The sequence below is a fragment of the Nicotiana tabacum genome, chromosome 24 (assembly GCF_000715075.1).
Source record: "Nicotiana tabacum cultivar K326 chromosome 24, ASM71507v2, whole genome shotgun sequence".
NCBI lineage: Eukaryota > Viridiplantae > Streptophyta > Magnoliopsida > Solanales > Solanaceae > Nicotiana > Nicotiana tabacum.
Genome location: NC_134103.1, coordinates 4,679,758 through 4,696,350, shown reverse-complemented (window position 1 = coordinate 4,696,350; position 16,593 = coordinate 4,679,758). Strand labels below are relative to the sequence as shown.

General features: G+C 37.7%; 2 protein-coding genes across 2 annotated transcripts; both read right to left on the bottom strand.

Annotated features, from left to right (window-relative positions):
- Positions 1-979: 979 nt before the first annotated feature.
- On the bottom strand, positions 980-3,686 carry LOC107782730 (LEAF RUST 10 DISEASE-RESISTANCE LOCUS RECEPTOR-LIKE PROTEIN KINASE-like 1.1). The gene is made up of 4 exons (XM_016603659.2): positions 2,632-3,686; positions 2,477-2,518; positions 2,138-2,368; positions 980-2,058 (listed from the first exon to the last, which is right to left on the bottom strand). The coding sequence occupies exons 1-4, from the start codon at positions 3,350-3,352 to the stop codon at positions 1,079-1,081; spliced, it is 1,974 nt and encodes a 657-aa protein (XP_016459145.1). The 5' UTR covers positions 3,353-3,686; the 3' UTR covers positions 980-1,078.
- Positions 3,687-10,793: 7,107 nt separating this feature from the next.
- On the bottom strand, positions 10,794-15,669 carry LOC107810176 (LEAF RUST 10 DISEASE-RESISTANCE LOCUS RECEPTOR-LIKE PROTEIN KINASE-like 1.2). Its single transcript, XM_016634920.2, has 4 exons — positions 14,593-15,669; positions 12,300-12,332; positions 11,959-12,210; positions 10,794-11,866 (listed from the first exon to the last, which is right to left on the bottom strand). Exons 1-4 carry the CDS (start codon positions 15,359-15,361, stop codon positions 10,893-10,895), a joined length of 2,028 nt encoding a protein of 675 aa, XP_016490406.1. The 5' UTR covers positions 15,362-15,669; the 3' UTR covers positions 10,794-10,892.
- Between the last annotated feature and the right edge of the window lie 924 nt (positions 15,670-16,593).

Here is a 16,593-nt window from a genome sequence, read left to right as displayed (position 1 = left end):
ATGTCTCATCAATTTCAAGTTCCTAGTGACTTGAGTGCTAAATGGAGCTTGTGGCATCATATTATTTTGTCCACAAAACTAATGAATGCAACAATGAGAGTTAAAACGAACAATAATTAGGAAAACGTGTTGTGTTTAGTGACCCTCGTTGGTTTGGTTGATGGAGTGGACTGTTGTCTCCGGGAGCGAAGCTAGGTAGCGGAAAGGAGTTCAGCCGAACCCCCTTCGTCGAAAATTATACTCTATATATAAGCTTCTTCTTTTTTTTATGTATAATAGTAGGTGTTGAATCCCCTTAGCTTCTTTGCGTGTTTACTATTTATTCTTTGAATCCCCTTAATGAAAATCCTACTTCCGCCATCTACTTATATGATCTTAGGTAATACTCATATCACGAGTTTAGTTTTTTCGATTGAGTTACTAATGTCCCTTTTATTCAATATGGTATTAGAATCAGGCTCATATCTATTTTTGGTTTACCCAATGTTGGACTCCTATTTAATGTACACGTTCTAAATGTCCATCTGTTGACATGCATAAATGTTAAAATGTCTGGGTTGATTGAGAGAATGAGTTGTTGTCTCCTTGTTTTTGGCCTTTTGATGCATCTAACCTACTATATCTAAGGAATTTCTCCTGTTATAAATAGCCAAGTTTGAGTTTAACTAAGGCCACTAAGCACAAATTTGATGGTTGCTTCTTTTTTTCCCTACTTTTTGTTGCTCCCTCATAAGAGAATTTGTCACTCACTGATCTTGAGCCGAGGGTCCATCGGAAACAGCTCTCATATGAAGTAGGGGTAAGGTCTGCATACACATTACCCTCCCCGGACCATACTTGTGGGATTCCACTGTTGGTGTTGTTGCTGTTGTTTTCCGACTTTTAACTTGAAAGCCAGTAGTTTCAGTTGAGGCACAGGAACAAGATAAAAAAAACACATTGATTTTTTAGAAAGGAAATAATTTCAGGAACATTACAGTTGAAAAGCAAAAGAAGCATAACCTATTTATTATATGTGCATTACCTATAGTATATTCTGAAGTCTGAAAATACATTCTTTTGTAAATTCTTAAGTTACTCACTCACTTGTGCTTGTTGTAGTAGAGCCACTAATCCATATCTCACTATTAGAATCCGATGAACTTAGGAACTTAACTTTCTTGAGCAGTGCAACCTTATCTGATTCAGGGGAAAAGGGAGGGATATTAACACTCTTAGACTTGATTAAGTTAAAACTATCACTAGACTCTAATGTCTTCTCATTTTGGAATTTTCCACTCTGAATCTTTCTTAAAATGTCCAATACTTCATCCATTGTTGGCCTGATATCTTTCTCAAGTTGCAAGCATCGAAAAGCTAGCTTCGCGACAGAGATAGTCATTCTCTTAACAAGTGTATCTGATGTAAACCCGAGCGATGGATCAATCAGTTCATCAAATGCACATCTTTGTATCCTGTTTATTGCCAAGTTAGCCAAATTGATCTCGTGTTTATGCCTAGTTATGTCCACAGCGGGCATTGATGATATCAGCTCGATAAGAACAACCCCGAAACTATAAACATCACTTTTGTCAGTAAGTTGATAACACTCATGATACTCAGGATCGACGTATCCAGGAGTTCCTTGAGGAGCAGTGGATATGTGAGAAACTTCGTTGGGGAAAAGTCTTGACAGCCCAAAATCTGCAACTTTGACACGAAAGTTGTCGTCAAGAAGAATGTTATTAGTCTTGACATCGCGATGTATCACATCAGAAGCGTGGAGGTAGGCTAATGCACTAGCAGTTTCTACAGCAATACTCATACGGATTGGCCACGTGAGCGATCCCTCTTCTGCTCTTTCGCTGTTAAGATGATCAGCAACTGTTCCATTGGAAATGAATTCATAAACAAGGAGAAGTTCACGGCTTCGTCTTGATGTGCAGCCATAAAGAGACACAAGATTTTGGTGCCTCAAACGAGTAAGAATTTCGATTTCATTTATGAACTGCTGCATTCTTTTGCAGTTGTGCTCATATAGGCATTTTACTGCTACTTCCCTTCCATCATATAGTTTTCCTAAATCATAACATGTAACAACAATGAGATACTGAATTTTTTAGTTTAACATATGTCTTACATTTAAAGCTATACATACCATAATATACAGTTCCAAAACCTCCATCTCCAAGCTCATTTGAGGGATCAAAATTATTAGTGGCTTCTTTAAGTTCAGCATAGGAGAAAACTGGAACCTGAAATCCAAAATATTTGCTCTCTACCTCAATCTCCCGACGAAATTGTGTAGAACCACTCTTCCCTCTCTTGCGACGCCAGATAGAAAGGATGACAATGGAAGATACTAGGATCAAACCAACTCCAATAAAAACTAGAAAACATAAGATAAAGTAATCAAAGTTTGATTCTTTGGAAGTGTACTATTTTAAAGTAAAAGCATTGTTAGTGGCAACAAATATTGTTAATAACAGACAATTACCTGCAGCCAGAATCATTCTCAGCTTACTTTTTTCTTTTTTCCCTGAAGTAAAAAAAGAAGCTATTTTAGATAAACCTAAATAGAAAACAAGCAGAACAAGAGTTTTTTCCCACTAAAGATGGGTTGACACAATAGTAAGTTTCAGTTGTTTATACCTTTGGAACAATGAAATTTGTGGTCGCGACCGATCAGGCATTTCCCTCCTTTGTCAAGACAGTGATGACAATCATTGGACAACTCCCATTCTAGCAGAATATTAGAACTCAACAGTTCAAACAAGTCACTTGCATATGGTTTTGATGGTGTAGGCAAAGGAATTGGCAATTGTATTATTGAACAGTGATCTGGAAGTTTGCCACTTATCTTATGACTAGAATTTCCCAATGTTTCATTGGGATGGTGATAATAGACATTGAAATCTTTACACTTGCTGTAATTCTCAAAATCATGAAAAAAGGCATCAGTTTTCTTCTGCATGATGTCCTGACTATGGTTGCATCTGTACAAAGTTAAGTTAGGAATAATTTGGAAAGAAATCAAAGGGGAGTTTGGAAATGAGAATTTTTTGTTAAAAGACTTGCAACTTTTGTTTTCTAAGTATTTCTGAAGCTCAGAATCTGAAAGAAGGAAAAAATCACTCTTCCTCACTAAAGCATCATACTTGTGTTTACCAAGTTCAATCTTTGGATATGGTTTAGCCTGACAATCAAACTTGTATATTCCACACTCGGGGTTGCTAGAATTTGTGAAAGGAAACTTCATAACTCCAAGATTTCCACACTCGAATTCCTCGGTGCAGTTGGATTTGGAGTTACCTTGTAGTTGAGGTAGGTTAAAGATCAGTAAACAACACAAAAACAAGAAAGTAGAAGCCATACCATGTACTCCTATATGGAACAAGAAAAACAAGAAAATAAGAAAAGAAGGGTGTTAATGGTTTATTCTGCAATATTAACCTTGTTTTCTGGTTTAATTTTCTATCAGTTGCCTTGGAATTGGTTTACAAAGACTTTGAGGAAGGGAAACAAGATTCAAGGAGGGACAAGATGGAAGAATTTTCCACTCTTCTTCCTCATTGACTATAATGTAAAGACTTGACTTATTGACTCTTAATCTAAGAGATTTTTCTGCTTCTTTTTGTCTATTTTAAACAGAGTCTAATAAGCATGTACCTTCTTTCTGAAGCAGAAGGTAAGCATTTTGGATCATATGATATTTCCATTAGAGAAAGGGAAGTTGGTAAATATATCAGTTATGGGTCATTTTCTAGTGAACTGTAAAGGTAATATGTTATCAACTAATCTGGACAAAAACTTGCCCAAACCTGTGAATATATGACATGTATTCTTCTACCAAAAAAGGTTGTGGTGGAATGGTAAGTACTATTTCATCCTTAAGCAAAGGTCTCGAGGTTCAAGCCGTGGACATAGAGTTTCCTTTGTCAATGAGCACTTTAACCCCCACCCACAAACTCCCATGTGGAACTTCCTGCCGCGAATTCAAATTTAGCCGGTCCCAATGCAAGTACAAGATATTGAGAGGGAAACCAAGAAAGTCTTTTTAATTATTATGCAAGGGTTACCGAATGTTTATGCACATACCATTATTTAGTTATAAGCATTCTCCATACTATATATTTGATGGGGTCCATCTCATTCAAAAGTCAAAGTAATAGGCATGTGCCTAAAAAAAATACTTGGCTGAAAATTTCTTTGGTTTGGCAGTCAACTTTATTGAATTGTTAACATTAAAGAAAAAGAAGGAAAAATGTGCAAATTGTCAAATATAGTAGGCTTCAGAGAGTGAGTCTTTGGCTATAAAAGGAGAGTTTCAGCTCTCATTTCTACACACCAACAAAGAGAAAGAAAGAGTGAGGTTTCACAGATAGGATATAAGAAAATAGTCTGTGAGAAAATAGAGAGTGGGCGATATTGTAGTGAGGTGAGAATATCAAAAAAGGGTTATTTCTTTTGAGTGTTGTAGTGGTCTTTGGAGTATTTTACTCGGACCTACAAATTATAAAATTCTTTGTTATAGTGATATCAGTTGCTCCTCTCGGGGCCTTAGTTTTTTCCCTTATTCAAAAAGGTTTTCCACGTAAAACACTTGGTGTCGTTGTCACTCTTTTATATTTGTTAATTACCGTATCTCGGAGCTACGTTATAATTCCGCTTTTATTACCGTGAATATTATTTATGTGGAAGTTTATTCCTAACAACTGGTATCAAAGCACATGTTATGCTCGTTCACAGAAGTACTATTCACTGTCGGTAGTACTATACTCGGTAAAAAAAAAATATCCGGGGTAAAATACGAGGTAGCAAAATTCAACGGACATAGCGGTTTCTCAACATGGCAAAAAAAGGATGAGGGATATACTCATCCAACAAGGATTACACAAGGTACTAGATGTTGATGCCAAGAAACCTGATACCATGAAAGGTAAAGATTGGGGTAACTTAGATGAAAGAGTTGCTAGTGCAATCAGGTTGCACTTATCGGATGATATGGTAAATAACATCATTGATGAAGACACTGCATGTATCATTTGGACAAGGTTGGAAAGCCTATATATGTCCAAAATGGTGACAAATAAATTGCACCTGAAAAAGTAGTTATACATCCTACACATGGGTGAAGGTACGATTTTTTTGTCGCATTTAAATGTTTAACGGACTAATCACACAGCTCGCCAACCTCGGAGTGAAAATCGAGGAAGAAGATAAGCCATCTTTCTATTGAAATTGTTTCCATCTTCATATGATAATTTGGCAACAACCATCCTGCACGGTAAGACTACCATTGAGTTGAAAGATGTCACGTCGATTCTTCTACTCAATGAGAAGATGAGAAAAAAGATTGAAAATCAAGGACATGCTCTCATCAGAGAAGGTAGAGGCAGGAGTTATCAAAGGAGTTTGAGCAACTATGGTAGATCCGGATCTCGAGGGAAGTCTAAGAACCAATTCAAATCAAGAGTCAGAAATTGCTAAAATTGTGATCAACCAGGTCACTTCAAAAGAGATTGCCCAAATCCAAGGAAGGACAAAGCTGAAAGAAGTGGCCAGAAGAATGTCGACAACACAACCGTCATGGCGTAAAATAATGATAATGTTGTCCTCTTTATAAATGAGGAAGAGGAATGCATGCATTTGTCAGGTCCAGAGTCGGAATAGGTGATTGATACAGCAACATCTTACCATGCCACATCGATAAAAGATCTTTTTTGCAAATATGTAGCAGGTGATTTCGGCACTACACAAGTTACTTGAAGATTGCGGGGATTGATGATATTTGTATCAACGCAAATGTCTGATGTACATTGGTTCTAAAGGATGTGTAACATGTACCTGATTTGCAGATGAACTTGATCTCGGGAATTGATTTAGACCGAGATGGATACGAGAACTATTTTGCAAATAAAAAGTGGAGACTCACCAAGGGATCATTGGTGATTGCAAAGGGAGTTGCTCGTGGCACGTTGTACAGGACAAATGCAAAAATATGCCAAGGTGAATTAAACATGGAACAAGATGATATTTCTACAGATTTGTGGCACAAAAGAATGGGTTATATGAGCGAGAAGGGATTGCAGATTCTTGCAAAGAAATTACTCATCTCTTTTGCCAAAGGTACAACGATAAAACCTTGTGACTACTATTTATTTGGTAAGCAGCATAGAATCTCATTTCAGACATCGTCTGAAAGAAAATTAAATATGCTTGATTTAGTATATTCTGATGTTTGTGGTCCAACAGAAATTGAATCGATGGGTGGCAACAAATATTTTGTTACTTTTATTGATGGTGCTTCACGAAAATTATGGGTTTATATTTTGAAAAACAAAGATCATGTATTTCAAATTTTCTTGAAGTTTCATGCTTTGGTGGAAAGAGAGACGGGTCGAAAGCTAAAGCGTCTCCGAAGTGACAATGGAGGTGAGTACACTTCAAAGTGTTCAAGTCATGGGATCAAACATGAAAAGATAATTCTTGGAACCCCACAGCACAATGGTGTAGCCGAGAGGATGAACTGCACCATTGTTGAGAAAGTGAGAAGCATGCTCGGAAAGGCTAAACTGCCTAAGTCATTTTGGGGTGAAGCAGTTCATACAGCATGTTACCTAATCAATAGGAGTCCATCAGTTCCATTGGAGTTTGACATCCCAGAGAGAGTTTGGACCAACAAGGAAGTGTCCTACTCACATCTAAAGGTGTTTGGTTGCAGAGCTTTTGCACATGTACCAAAGGAGAAGAAAACAAAGCTGGATCATAAATTTGTTCCTTGCATATTCATGGGATATGGATATAAAGAGTTCGGGTACAGATTATGGGATCATGTAAAGAAGAAGGTCATTAGAAGCATAGATGTAATTTTCCGAGAAAGTGAAGTTGGAGTTGTAGATCATAAGTCAGAGAAGACAAAGAATGGTATAATCTCTAGCCTTGTTACCATTCCTTTTTCTTTTAACTATCCCACAAATGCAGAAAGTACGACCGACGAGGTTGCCGAGCAAGGAGAGCAGCCTGATGAGGTTATTGAGCAGGAGGAGCAACTTGATGATGATGTCGAGCAAGTGGATCACCCCATTCAGGAATAAGAACAACCTCAACCTCTGAGGAGATCAGAAAGGCCAAGGGTAGAGTCATGCAGGTACCCTTCCACAGAGTATGTCCTCATCAGTGATGAGGGGGAGCCAGAAAGTTTTAAGGAGGTGATGTCTCATCCAAAAAAGAACTAGTGGATGAAAGTCATGCAAGAAGAGATGGAATTGATTTGATTCTACCAAGAGAAAGGCAGAAGAAGACAATGACCAAAAAGAAGGTTTGCCTTCCTGGACGTTGAGCCAAAATACAGTAAAATTGTCACGACCCAAATTAACCCTCCGTAAGGTGTCGTGATGGCACCTAGTCTTTACGACTAGGTAAGCCTAATATTACGAAAAATGTAAAGAAAACACAACATCTTAAAGATAAACAACATATTGTGAATAGCCAAAAGTAGTACCACTCGACATATACAAAATAATTTCCCAAGACCCGTAATATCACTAAGTCACAAGCTGCTATAATCTATGTAGCTTTATACAAAAGTCTGAAGATAATAAAGAAGGTCTCTAGGCGAGGGAGTAGTAGGGGACTCCGAAGATCTGCGGACGCAAGCAGAAGTACCTTGAAGTCTCCTAGAATCAGCAGCATGCGCTAACCCCAAGGCTGATAGCTCGTACCTGGATCTGCACACAAAAACATGTGCAGGAAAGGGCATAAGTACACCACAATGGTACCCAATAAGTGCCAAGCCTAACCTCGGTTAAGGCCCTACCGGAGTAAATATAATAAATTAAATAGTAAAAGATATAAGTAAATTTTACGGTAACACAGTTAAAGAAATTCTCGAAAATTTAACAGTTAAGGGAGCCCTCGGCTTAGAACAAGGTAAACACAGTGGGGAATCTCTCAGGATACCGTCCCGTAGTTTCAAATGAATATGCAGTACAGGGGGATCTCCCGGAATACGTCCGTAGTCCCAAAGTAAATATGCAATGCTGGGGGATCTCCCGGAATACGTCCGTAGTCCCAAAGTAAATATGCAGTACAGGGGGATCTCCCGGAATACGTCCGTAGTCCCAAAGTAAATATGTAGTACAGGGGGATCTCCCGGAATACGTCCGTAGTCCCAATTTAAATATGCAACGCAAGATGAAATGGCAGGTATGGCATTGAGTTATACAGTTTATACTGGACATAGATAAGGCAAATAAGGACTTAACTAAACATGACGCATAGAATGTCAATTAGGCAGTTAAAACACGTAAGCATGCTTCTCTAGTCTAAGTTTCACAACTAAACGTGTTAATGCAATTTAATAAGGAAAAACAATTTATGATTTAGAAAGGAAAAAAACTGGATTTTTGCAATAATAGCATGTGTACGTACTCGTCACCTCACGTACACGGCGCCCACACATCAATTAATATCAAACACTTTAAGGGAAAAGTCCCCAACACAAGGTTAGGCAAGCCACTTACCTCGAACCTCTCAAATCACCTCGATAACATGTTCTTGCCACGAGTATCCGGCTCCAAATGGCCCGAATCTATTCAAATAATTGCATAATGTAAATATAATTACAAGTAACTAATTTAGCTAATTAATTCGAAGCTAAAGTGTGAATTTAGGGAAAATGCCCAAAAAGTATCCCCGGACCCACGTCTCGAAATCGGGTAAAAATTACAAATTATGAACACCCATTCACTCACGAGTTCACTCAAACAAAAATCATCTAAATCCGACGTCAAATTCCCATTCAAATCTCGGATTTTCAATTGGGGAACCCTTTTCCCCCATTTCCAAACTTCTACCCTCAATTTCCTCAATTAGACGAGTAAAACAACAATAGATAAATGTATTATGATCAAAATAGAGTTAGAATTAGTTACCCAATAGTTCTCCTTCAAAATCCCTTGAGAAATCGTCTTCCACCGAGCTCTAAATCGAATTTTGTGTTATGAAATTTCAAACCCTCGAAACTCTCTTTTCTGCCCAGCGATTTCCGCACATGCGGACCTAGGACCGCACCTACTGTCACGCACCTGCGGACAATCCATCGCAGGTGCAAAGTCCACTTACTTGAGCTGGGTCCGCATCTGCGACTGCCCTTCCGCAAATGCGGCTCCGCTCCTGCGGCTCACTCATCGCATCTGCGACCACTGACTCTCTGGCCTAAAATCGCACCTGCGATCCCATCCTCGCCTCTGCGAGGCTGCACCTGCGGACTCCCCACCGCAGGTGCGAAAACACCAGAACCAGCAACTCCAAAAATTCCTCTAAGTCCAAGTTCATTCCGTTAAGCATCCGAAACACACCTGAGGCCCCCGGGACCTCAACCAAGCATACCAACCAATCCTAAAATACCATACGAACTTAGTCGAACCTTCAAACCACGTCGAATAACACCAAAATCATGAATTAAGCACGGATTCAAGCCTAAGAATTTAAAATTTTCCAAATTCTACAAACGACGCCGAACCACATCAAATCTAGTCTGAATGACCTCAAATTTTACACACAGGTCACAAATGACATTACGAACCTACAGTCACTTTCGGAATTCCATTCCGAGCTTGATATCAAAATTTTCACTATCGGCCGAAATCGCCGAAAAACTAATTTTCGCCAATTCAAGCCTAAATCTACTACAGACCCCCAAAACACATTCTGGACGCGCTCCTAACCCCAAAATCACTCAACGGAGCCAACGGAGTCGACGTAATTCCATTCCGGATCCGTCTTCACACAGTTCCGACTACGGTCCAAACTCTAAGGCTTAAACTCACAACTAGGGACTAAGTGTCCCAAAACTCTCTGAATTCCATAACCAATCACTCCGGCAAGTGCCAAAAGTAGAAACAATTATGGGGAAAGCAGATATTAGGGGATCGGGGCTCTAACTCTCAAAACGACCGATCGGGTCGTTACAGAAACAGTCTACGGAAATGATTGTAAGTTAGCGCGGAGAGCACCTCCATTTCAGTAGTTAGAATCCTCTGCATTAGAAACTGTGCTTAATAGTTTGAACAGCTGCCGTGGAAACACACATGGAAGGTAAATGTTCCATACAAAGTGGCATGGTTTCTTTGGCTGGTCGCAAAGGAGGCTTGTTTAACTCAAGAAATCTGAAGAGGAGGGGAACGTAACTGTGTTCTAATTTCCATTTCTGTGGAAAATTTTGAGAAAGCCATCTGTTTCTAAATTGCAAAATGACTGCACAATTATGGGACATCTTTCTAGCAATGATAGGCCTGAGTGGGACAATGCCAATGGAAACTTTGGCGGAGTTGAATGATCAACAGACCAGAAAAGAAGAAAAGGGCAGCCCGGTGCACTAAGCTCCCGCTATGCGCATGGTCCGGGAAAAGGACGGACCACAAGTGTCTATTGTACGTAGCCTTACCCTGCATTTCTGCAAGAAGCTGTTTCCACGGCTTAAGCATAATTCCAGCTTGCATATGGTGAACTGTCTGGATGGAGAGGAATTCAAGATGTTTTGAAGATAAAAGCAACTCAATCCAGAAGATAAAACTAATTGTATTATACTGTTCTATTTCTGGTGTAAACAGGAATATATGGATGATACTGAGTCTCTATTAGAAGTACTTAGAGTCTCTATAAGGTAGAAGATACTTTTTGGTAGTTCATACCTTTTTGCTTCATTCACTTTGTAATTATGGCCCACACAGCCTTTTGTGTTTTTAATAATACAAAACTTGTTACCATTTCCCCAAAAAAAAAAACTGTACTTAATAGAAACATACAAAGAAAGAGATAATCTGGTGATTCCTTTACAGATGATGCAATGGGTGTGAGTACATATTTGTATCAAGTACTTTTAGATGAAAGCAAAGCGTGTAAAAGTTTCACCCGCTAATACTACTACTGCCACAGCTACTAAGCCACTTTTCAGTTACAGAAATTGGTGAAGGTGGCATTTGCCTCTTCTTCAGCAGTACAACATTATCGGGTGCAGGAGAAGGAGGGACCTTTTCACTTTCAGGTTCAGTGTCATTGACAATTTCTTCCTTTATCTTCTCATCTTTGATATCATCAGCGTGTTGAATATGTTTTAGCGTCTCCAGTACTTCATCCATTGTCGGTCTGAAGTCCTTCTCAAGCTGCAAGCATTGAAAAGCTAGCTCTGCTACTGAGGTAGTCATTCTCCTAACTTCTGCATCTGATGTGAATCCCAGCGACGGATCAATCAACTCATCGAATGCACATTTTTGAATCTTCTTCATTGCTAAGTTAGCCAAATTGATCTCATGTCGATGCCTTGTAATATCAACAGCAGGCATTGATGAGATAAGTTCAACAAGGACAACACCAAAGCTATAAACATCACTTTTATTAGTGAGCTGGTAACATTCATGATATTCTGGATCGACATATCCTGCTGTCCCTTGAGGAGCAGTTGAGACATGAGTAGCATCATTAGGAAAAAGTCTTGAAAGCCCAAAATCTGCAACTTTGACACAACAATTGTCGTCGAGGAGTATGTTGCTAGTCTTCACATCGCGGTGTATTATGTCAGATGCATGGAGGTAAGCCAACGCACAAGCAGTTTCTACAGCAATATTTATACGGATAGGCCACGCAAGGAATCCGTCCTTTGCTCTATCACCGTGCAAGTGATCAGCCACTGTTCCATTTGAAATGTATTCGTAAACAAGGAGGAGTTCACGGCTATGCTTTGGTGTGCAACCGTAAAGGGTAACAAGATTCCGGTGCCTTAGGCGAGTGAGAATTTCAATTTCATTCTTAAACTGCTCCATTCTCTTGCAGTTGTGCTCATAAAGTCTCTTCACTGCAACTTCTCTCCCATCCCTAAGTTTACCTAGTAAGGAATGTACAAATTAAGTAAGCTGTATAAATTTAGTTACCTATTCGTGTCATTCGAACATCTATTTTTGCTTTCAAGATTCTTACCGTAGTAAACAGTTCCAAAACCTCCATCTCCTAGTTCTCTGGAGGAATCAAATTTACTAGTAGCTTCTTCAAGTTCAGTGTACGAGAAGACCGGGATGCCATAATTACTACCTCCCTCATAGTCATAATTTGAGGAAGGATCAGAAAATTTGTTTCTTGATGGGAAGAATAAACAACCTTTGTGTTCGTTCTTGTAACGACAGACAATAAAGGCGACCACCAAGATTATTAACAGTAATGCTCCACCTAAAACTGAAAAGAAGACAAAAATGAAAGTAAACAAGATGTTGGAACTATGATCAAATGTCAAATTCAGGGATAATAATATAGCACTAACTTACCTGAGCCAAGAATCAGTCCCAACTTATTTTTCCCTGAAAATGAGGTAATGTCAGACAAATCATGGAGGAGGTAGTACAGAAAAGCAATGATCTGCATCTGACAAGGAAGAAAAGAGAACATATAAAATGTTTCAGTGGATAGAAATGGATATACAAGGACATGCATTTTTGAATAAAAATATTGGTTTTGGATCAGTAGGCAACTGCTTGCGGATATGCCAAACGATCCAAGTGTTAGTAAGACACTGACCTCCTCTAGTGCCACATTTTGAACAAGCATCAGAAAATCCCTATATGAGTAAAACTCCATAGATCAAAATCTTAGACAAGTTAGAACTCTTTGACCTTGAACTTTCTTCAGGCAATTGAATAAGTGAAAGAGTCACCTACAGTCTCACTTTTCAAGTATTATCTTATGTTCCCAGTCATACATAGCATGGAACATTTGACAACATCATAGAAATCTTTGTAAGTCAAAGATTCTTATGTAGAATGCATTTAACTAGATAGTATTGGAAGAAAGATAGGATCAAAAGGTTGAAACAGCGTAGGCACACAATCAATTAGGGATGTTCGTAGGTCGGTACGATACGTTATCTAGTCATTTCGGTTCGGTATTTTCGGTATTCGATTTCTTAAAATGCTATACCAATACCATACCTAATTACATTCGGTATGGTTTGGCTTTTCTCCTTCCGGTTTCGATTAATTCGGTTCGCTAATTTCAGTTTATGTGGCTTGAATATTAACTAGTGTACAAAGTCATAGACTGTAATATTCTTAATTAAAATACTCAAGGAAAACGTTCTAAACTCACTTGAATGTTGACAAAATCTTTATCCAAAATCATCAAGTATCAACTAAGAGAAAAAAGGTACATAAAGGAATACATTTAATCATTGGAAATATCATGTTACTTGCATAGAGTTAATTGTTGAAATTAGAGAATACAACAAGGACTAACACTACAAGAAAATTGCAAATTGCATGGAGATTTTCTTGGGGATTATACGGAAAACAAGAGTAACGGAGTAAGAAACACCTCAAACCGTTGAAATATTAACGTTAAACTGCTTGGCAATCTAGAGAGTAAGAATTAGAATCTGCATCCTACCGTGTTCCTCCATTTTCCTAAAGAAGTACATGGGCTTTAGTGTCAACCTCAACATGAATGCCAAAGAAATGTATTGTGTAACTTAGTATGTTGATCAATAATATCTGCAATGTAAAATTTAGTATATATTTCGATACGGTATCAGTATTTCGGTATTATTTTTTTAAATAACAAATACCATACCTAGTTGTGAGCATGATATAGAATTGCTACACTATTCTCCAGACTTGCGCTTAAACAAATTTCCTGATTTTAACCCCATAGAAGGGTACTTACTCTCAATGCCGTACAGTGCAGAAATGTACCATTGAGGAGTTTAGTGAAGAAGCTGTTGAAGACACATACAGGGAAAGGACCACAAGTTCAAAGGGATTTAACAACTTCATGTTAGCCTACTTCAATAAATCTTTGCAAACTATTAACCTAGTCCTTCATATGTATCATTTGAGATGACATCTTGGACATGAATTAACTCAGATATAGCTCAACTAATAGATGATCACAAGCGTTATTCATTTAACGGACCTTTTGATTCTACAATTGTGTACTCAAAATGTAAACTTGAACTTGTTAATAAAGCAGGAGATTAGGCGGCCTATTAGATTGAGAAAAGAATTAAAGAAGTCTTCAATTGGTAACCTGTTCTACTTAACAAAATAATACTGGTGTAACCAAAGGATTAACAGGACAAAAGATCAAACCCCAAAATGCATAGTTTAATCAGAATAAGACACCATTCATCAGATAAGTTATTAGCTGCTATAAGGGTATTTCCTTGGCTGCATTAATTTTGTTGTTTTTACACATCATTAATCATCTCAGCATAATCTAAATCTCCAATTCAGTTGTATCTTAAAGGGGAGTCTTGGCGTAATTGGTAAAGTTGTTGCCATGTGACCAGAGTTCACGGGTTGGAGCTGTAGAAACAGTCTCTTGCAGAAATGCAGGGTGAGACTGCGTACAGTAGACCCTTGTGGTCCGGCCCTTCCCCGGACCCCGCACATAGCGAGAGCTTAGTGCACCGGCTGCCAATTCAGCTATATCTTGATGCCTACATCATCAAGCTAAACCTTTTGTGCACTTGGTAATTACACGAAAAGAACCTAAAATGCGGTGCCTAATCATAGCATAAGTTTCTGAATAATTATACTGGAAATTAACTACCAGAGAGAGGCTTACTGGTAGGTTTGCAACTCGCGGAATGAGGCCTGTCAGTACAGAAACATTTGAATTGATAAGGAGTTTCTTCAAATCCACAATGCCCTCCGCTTTCTGCACACTCACTGCAATTACTAGCTTTCCAACTCAATCTAAAACCCCTTCTCAATATCAATTGATAATCAAGAACTTGATTGCTTCCCTCATTTTCAAGCATTTCCACTGGTATCATTAGATGATTTTCACACACTTGTAATGCAAACTCAAAGCCTTCATCCTCAGCAAACATAGCAACACCCCAATCATTTCTATTTTCTTCACCACAAACAAAACCAATCTTGTGCTTCAAAATATGCTCGGGTATCGACTCATTACACTTCGACAACAAGTAAATTCTTGATTCATTGACAAATTTAAAAGGGCGATTATCGAGTGAGATGTTCTTGATCTCAGAAACACAACCATTGCTTGTAGTACTATTAAAGACTGAATTTTTCAGCTGAAAAATATGATCTTGGTATGAAATCTTTTCAACTATATACTCATTTGCAGCAATATGTACAACAGGAAAACCTTGTTCACTACAATTTAGCCCAAATCCAGGGTATCCACAATAAGATTCCTGCTCATCTTGAATATAAAATGGAAAACTTATGTTTGGACCATTTTTGCAATTTATAGGCTGACACGCTACAAACTGAGGATCAACAGCAGAACATTTACCTAGGATTAAGGAAAATATACAAAGGTTTAATGATATTATCAAAATATACCTGTTTTCTTGGTTCATTTGTAATCTTGAACAGCTCAAAATATACAACTAGACAAGTAGATAATGAAAAATACACTAAGGGGAGATAAGGGTGTTTCTTGAATTTTTCTTTTTGTTAGCAAAAAGATGGCTTCATTTGATATACAAAAGTTGACTTTGTATCTACCTCATATCTTAGAGAAAGTTGTATGTTCAAGATTAAACTTAAATGGGGTCAATTTTTTAACAATTAAGTTGCATATATTGACCAATAAACTCTATTGACTAATGATTATTTAGCTTGAAATAGAAATACAAATGTCTGCTTTAAAGATATTTGTCAATTCACAGAGGATAAAGAAAATTCTGATTTTATATTAAAAGTGGGACACGGGTTTCCTGCTCATATGTCTGCTGCAGCAATTTGCAGCTACCCCTTTAGAAGAAAGATTGAGTTTTTATTATATGAAGTGTAATTTTGGCCATTAATTTTTCCTTTTTTTTGTTGGAAAAACAAGATTTGTTGCGTTATTTCTGTAGATCTCGGGTTCGAGCCAGGTGTTGTCATTCCCCGAATTCTGCATGGATGAAAGATGATATATGCGCGAAGCTACTTTTTTTTAAAATCAATAAGCAACCTTTAGACTTTAGTACTATCAAATTCTATGCTCAAAGGATTTAACCATTCAAATTCTTTGGAAAATCGAGAGAGGATTGAATATCCTTTTTTAATTTTATTTTTAATGTCTTTGTGGTATAACCTTTAGGTATCTGAAACTCACTAACTCAATTAATCCAGATTTCTGCCGCATAAGAACGGTTAAAGGGAGAAATACTTCCTACTAAAAAATTATTTTTAAAGTTCGAATTTGCGATTTCCGATTAAAAGTGGAGGAATCCATCCGGCTTTTCGGTAACATCATGTTAGGAGTTATTCACCATGAAGTTGATAGTTTATCTAGAAAGGTCAACTTATTTGTTCATAATTTAAAATATTCTCCTAATCAAAGAAATTAGATTTTTTTTAATGCAACATCAATTGATGATTAATGTTTACTAGTAATAGGTTTGAGTTACTATATTTTACTGAGTTGATTTTTTTTTTTGGCGGGGTCATATTCAAACTTGACTTTTCTCTTCTTTTTTGTTGACCCTTTATAATTTTCTCTCTTTTAAGAACTCTAATAACAAGAGTAAGGAATAATATGAATTGCAGTAAAAGTTTGGAATTTTTTAACAAATATACATGTTAATATTCCTATGATACTTCA

What these genes read in the sequence shown, in the direction of transcription:
- LOC107782730 (XM_016603659.2), bottom strand. Translation starts at nt 3,352, where the DNA reads ATGGCTTCTACTTTCTTGTTTTTGTGTTGTTTACTGATCTTTAACCTA. An exon ending in GAGAATGATTCTGGCTGCAG is followed by an intron (nt 2,369 to 2,476) that starts GTAATTGTCTGT and finishes TATGTTTTCTAG; the next exon opens with TTTTTATTGGAGTTGGTTTG. An exon ending in TTTTGGAACTGTATATTATG is followed by an intron (nt 2,059 to 2,137) that starts GTATGTATAGCT and finishes GTTATGATTTAG; the next exon opens with GAAAACTATATGATGGAAGG.
- LOC107810176 (XM_016634920.2), bottom strand. Translation starts at nt 15,361, where the DNA reads ATGAACCAAGAAAACAGGTATATTTTGATAATATCATTAAACCTTTGT. An exon ending in CGCGAGTTGCAAACCTACCA is followed by an intron (nt 12,333 to 14,592) that starts GTAAGCCTCTCT and finishes CCTCATTTTCAG; the next exon opens with GGAAAAATAAGTTGGGACTG. An exon ending in GGGACTGATTCTTGGCTCAG is followed by an intron (nt 12,211 to 12,299) that starts GTAAGTTAGTGC and finishes TCTTCTTTTCAG; the next exon opens with TTTTAGGTGGAGCATTACTG.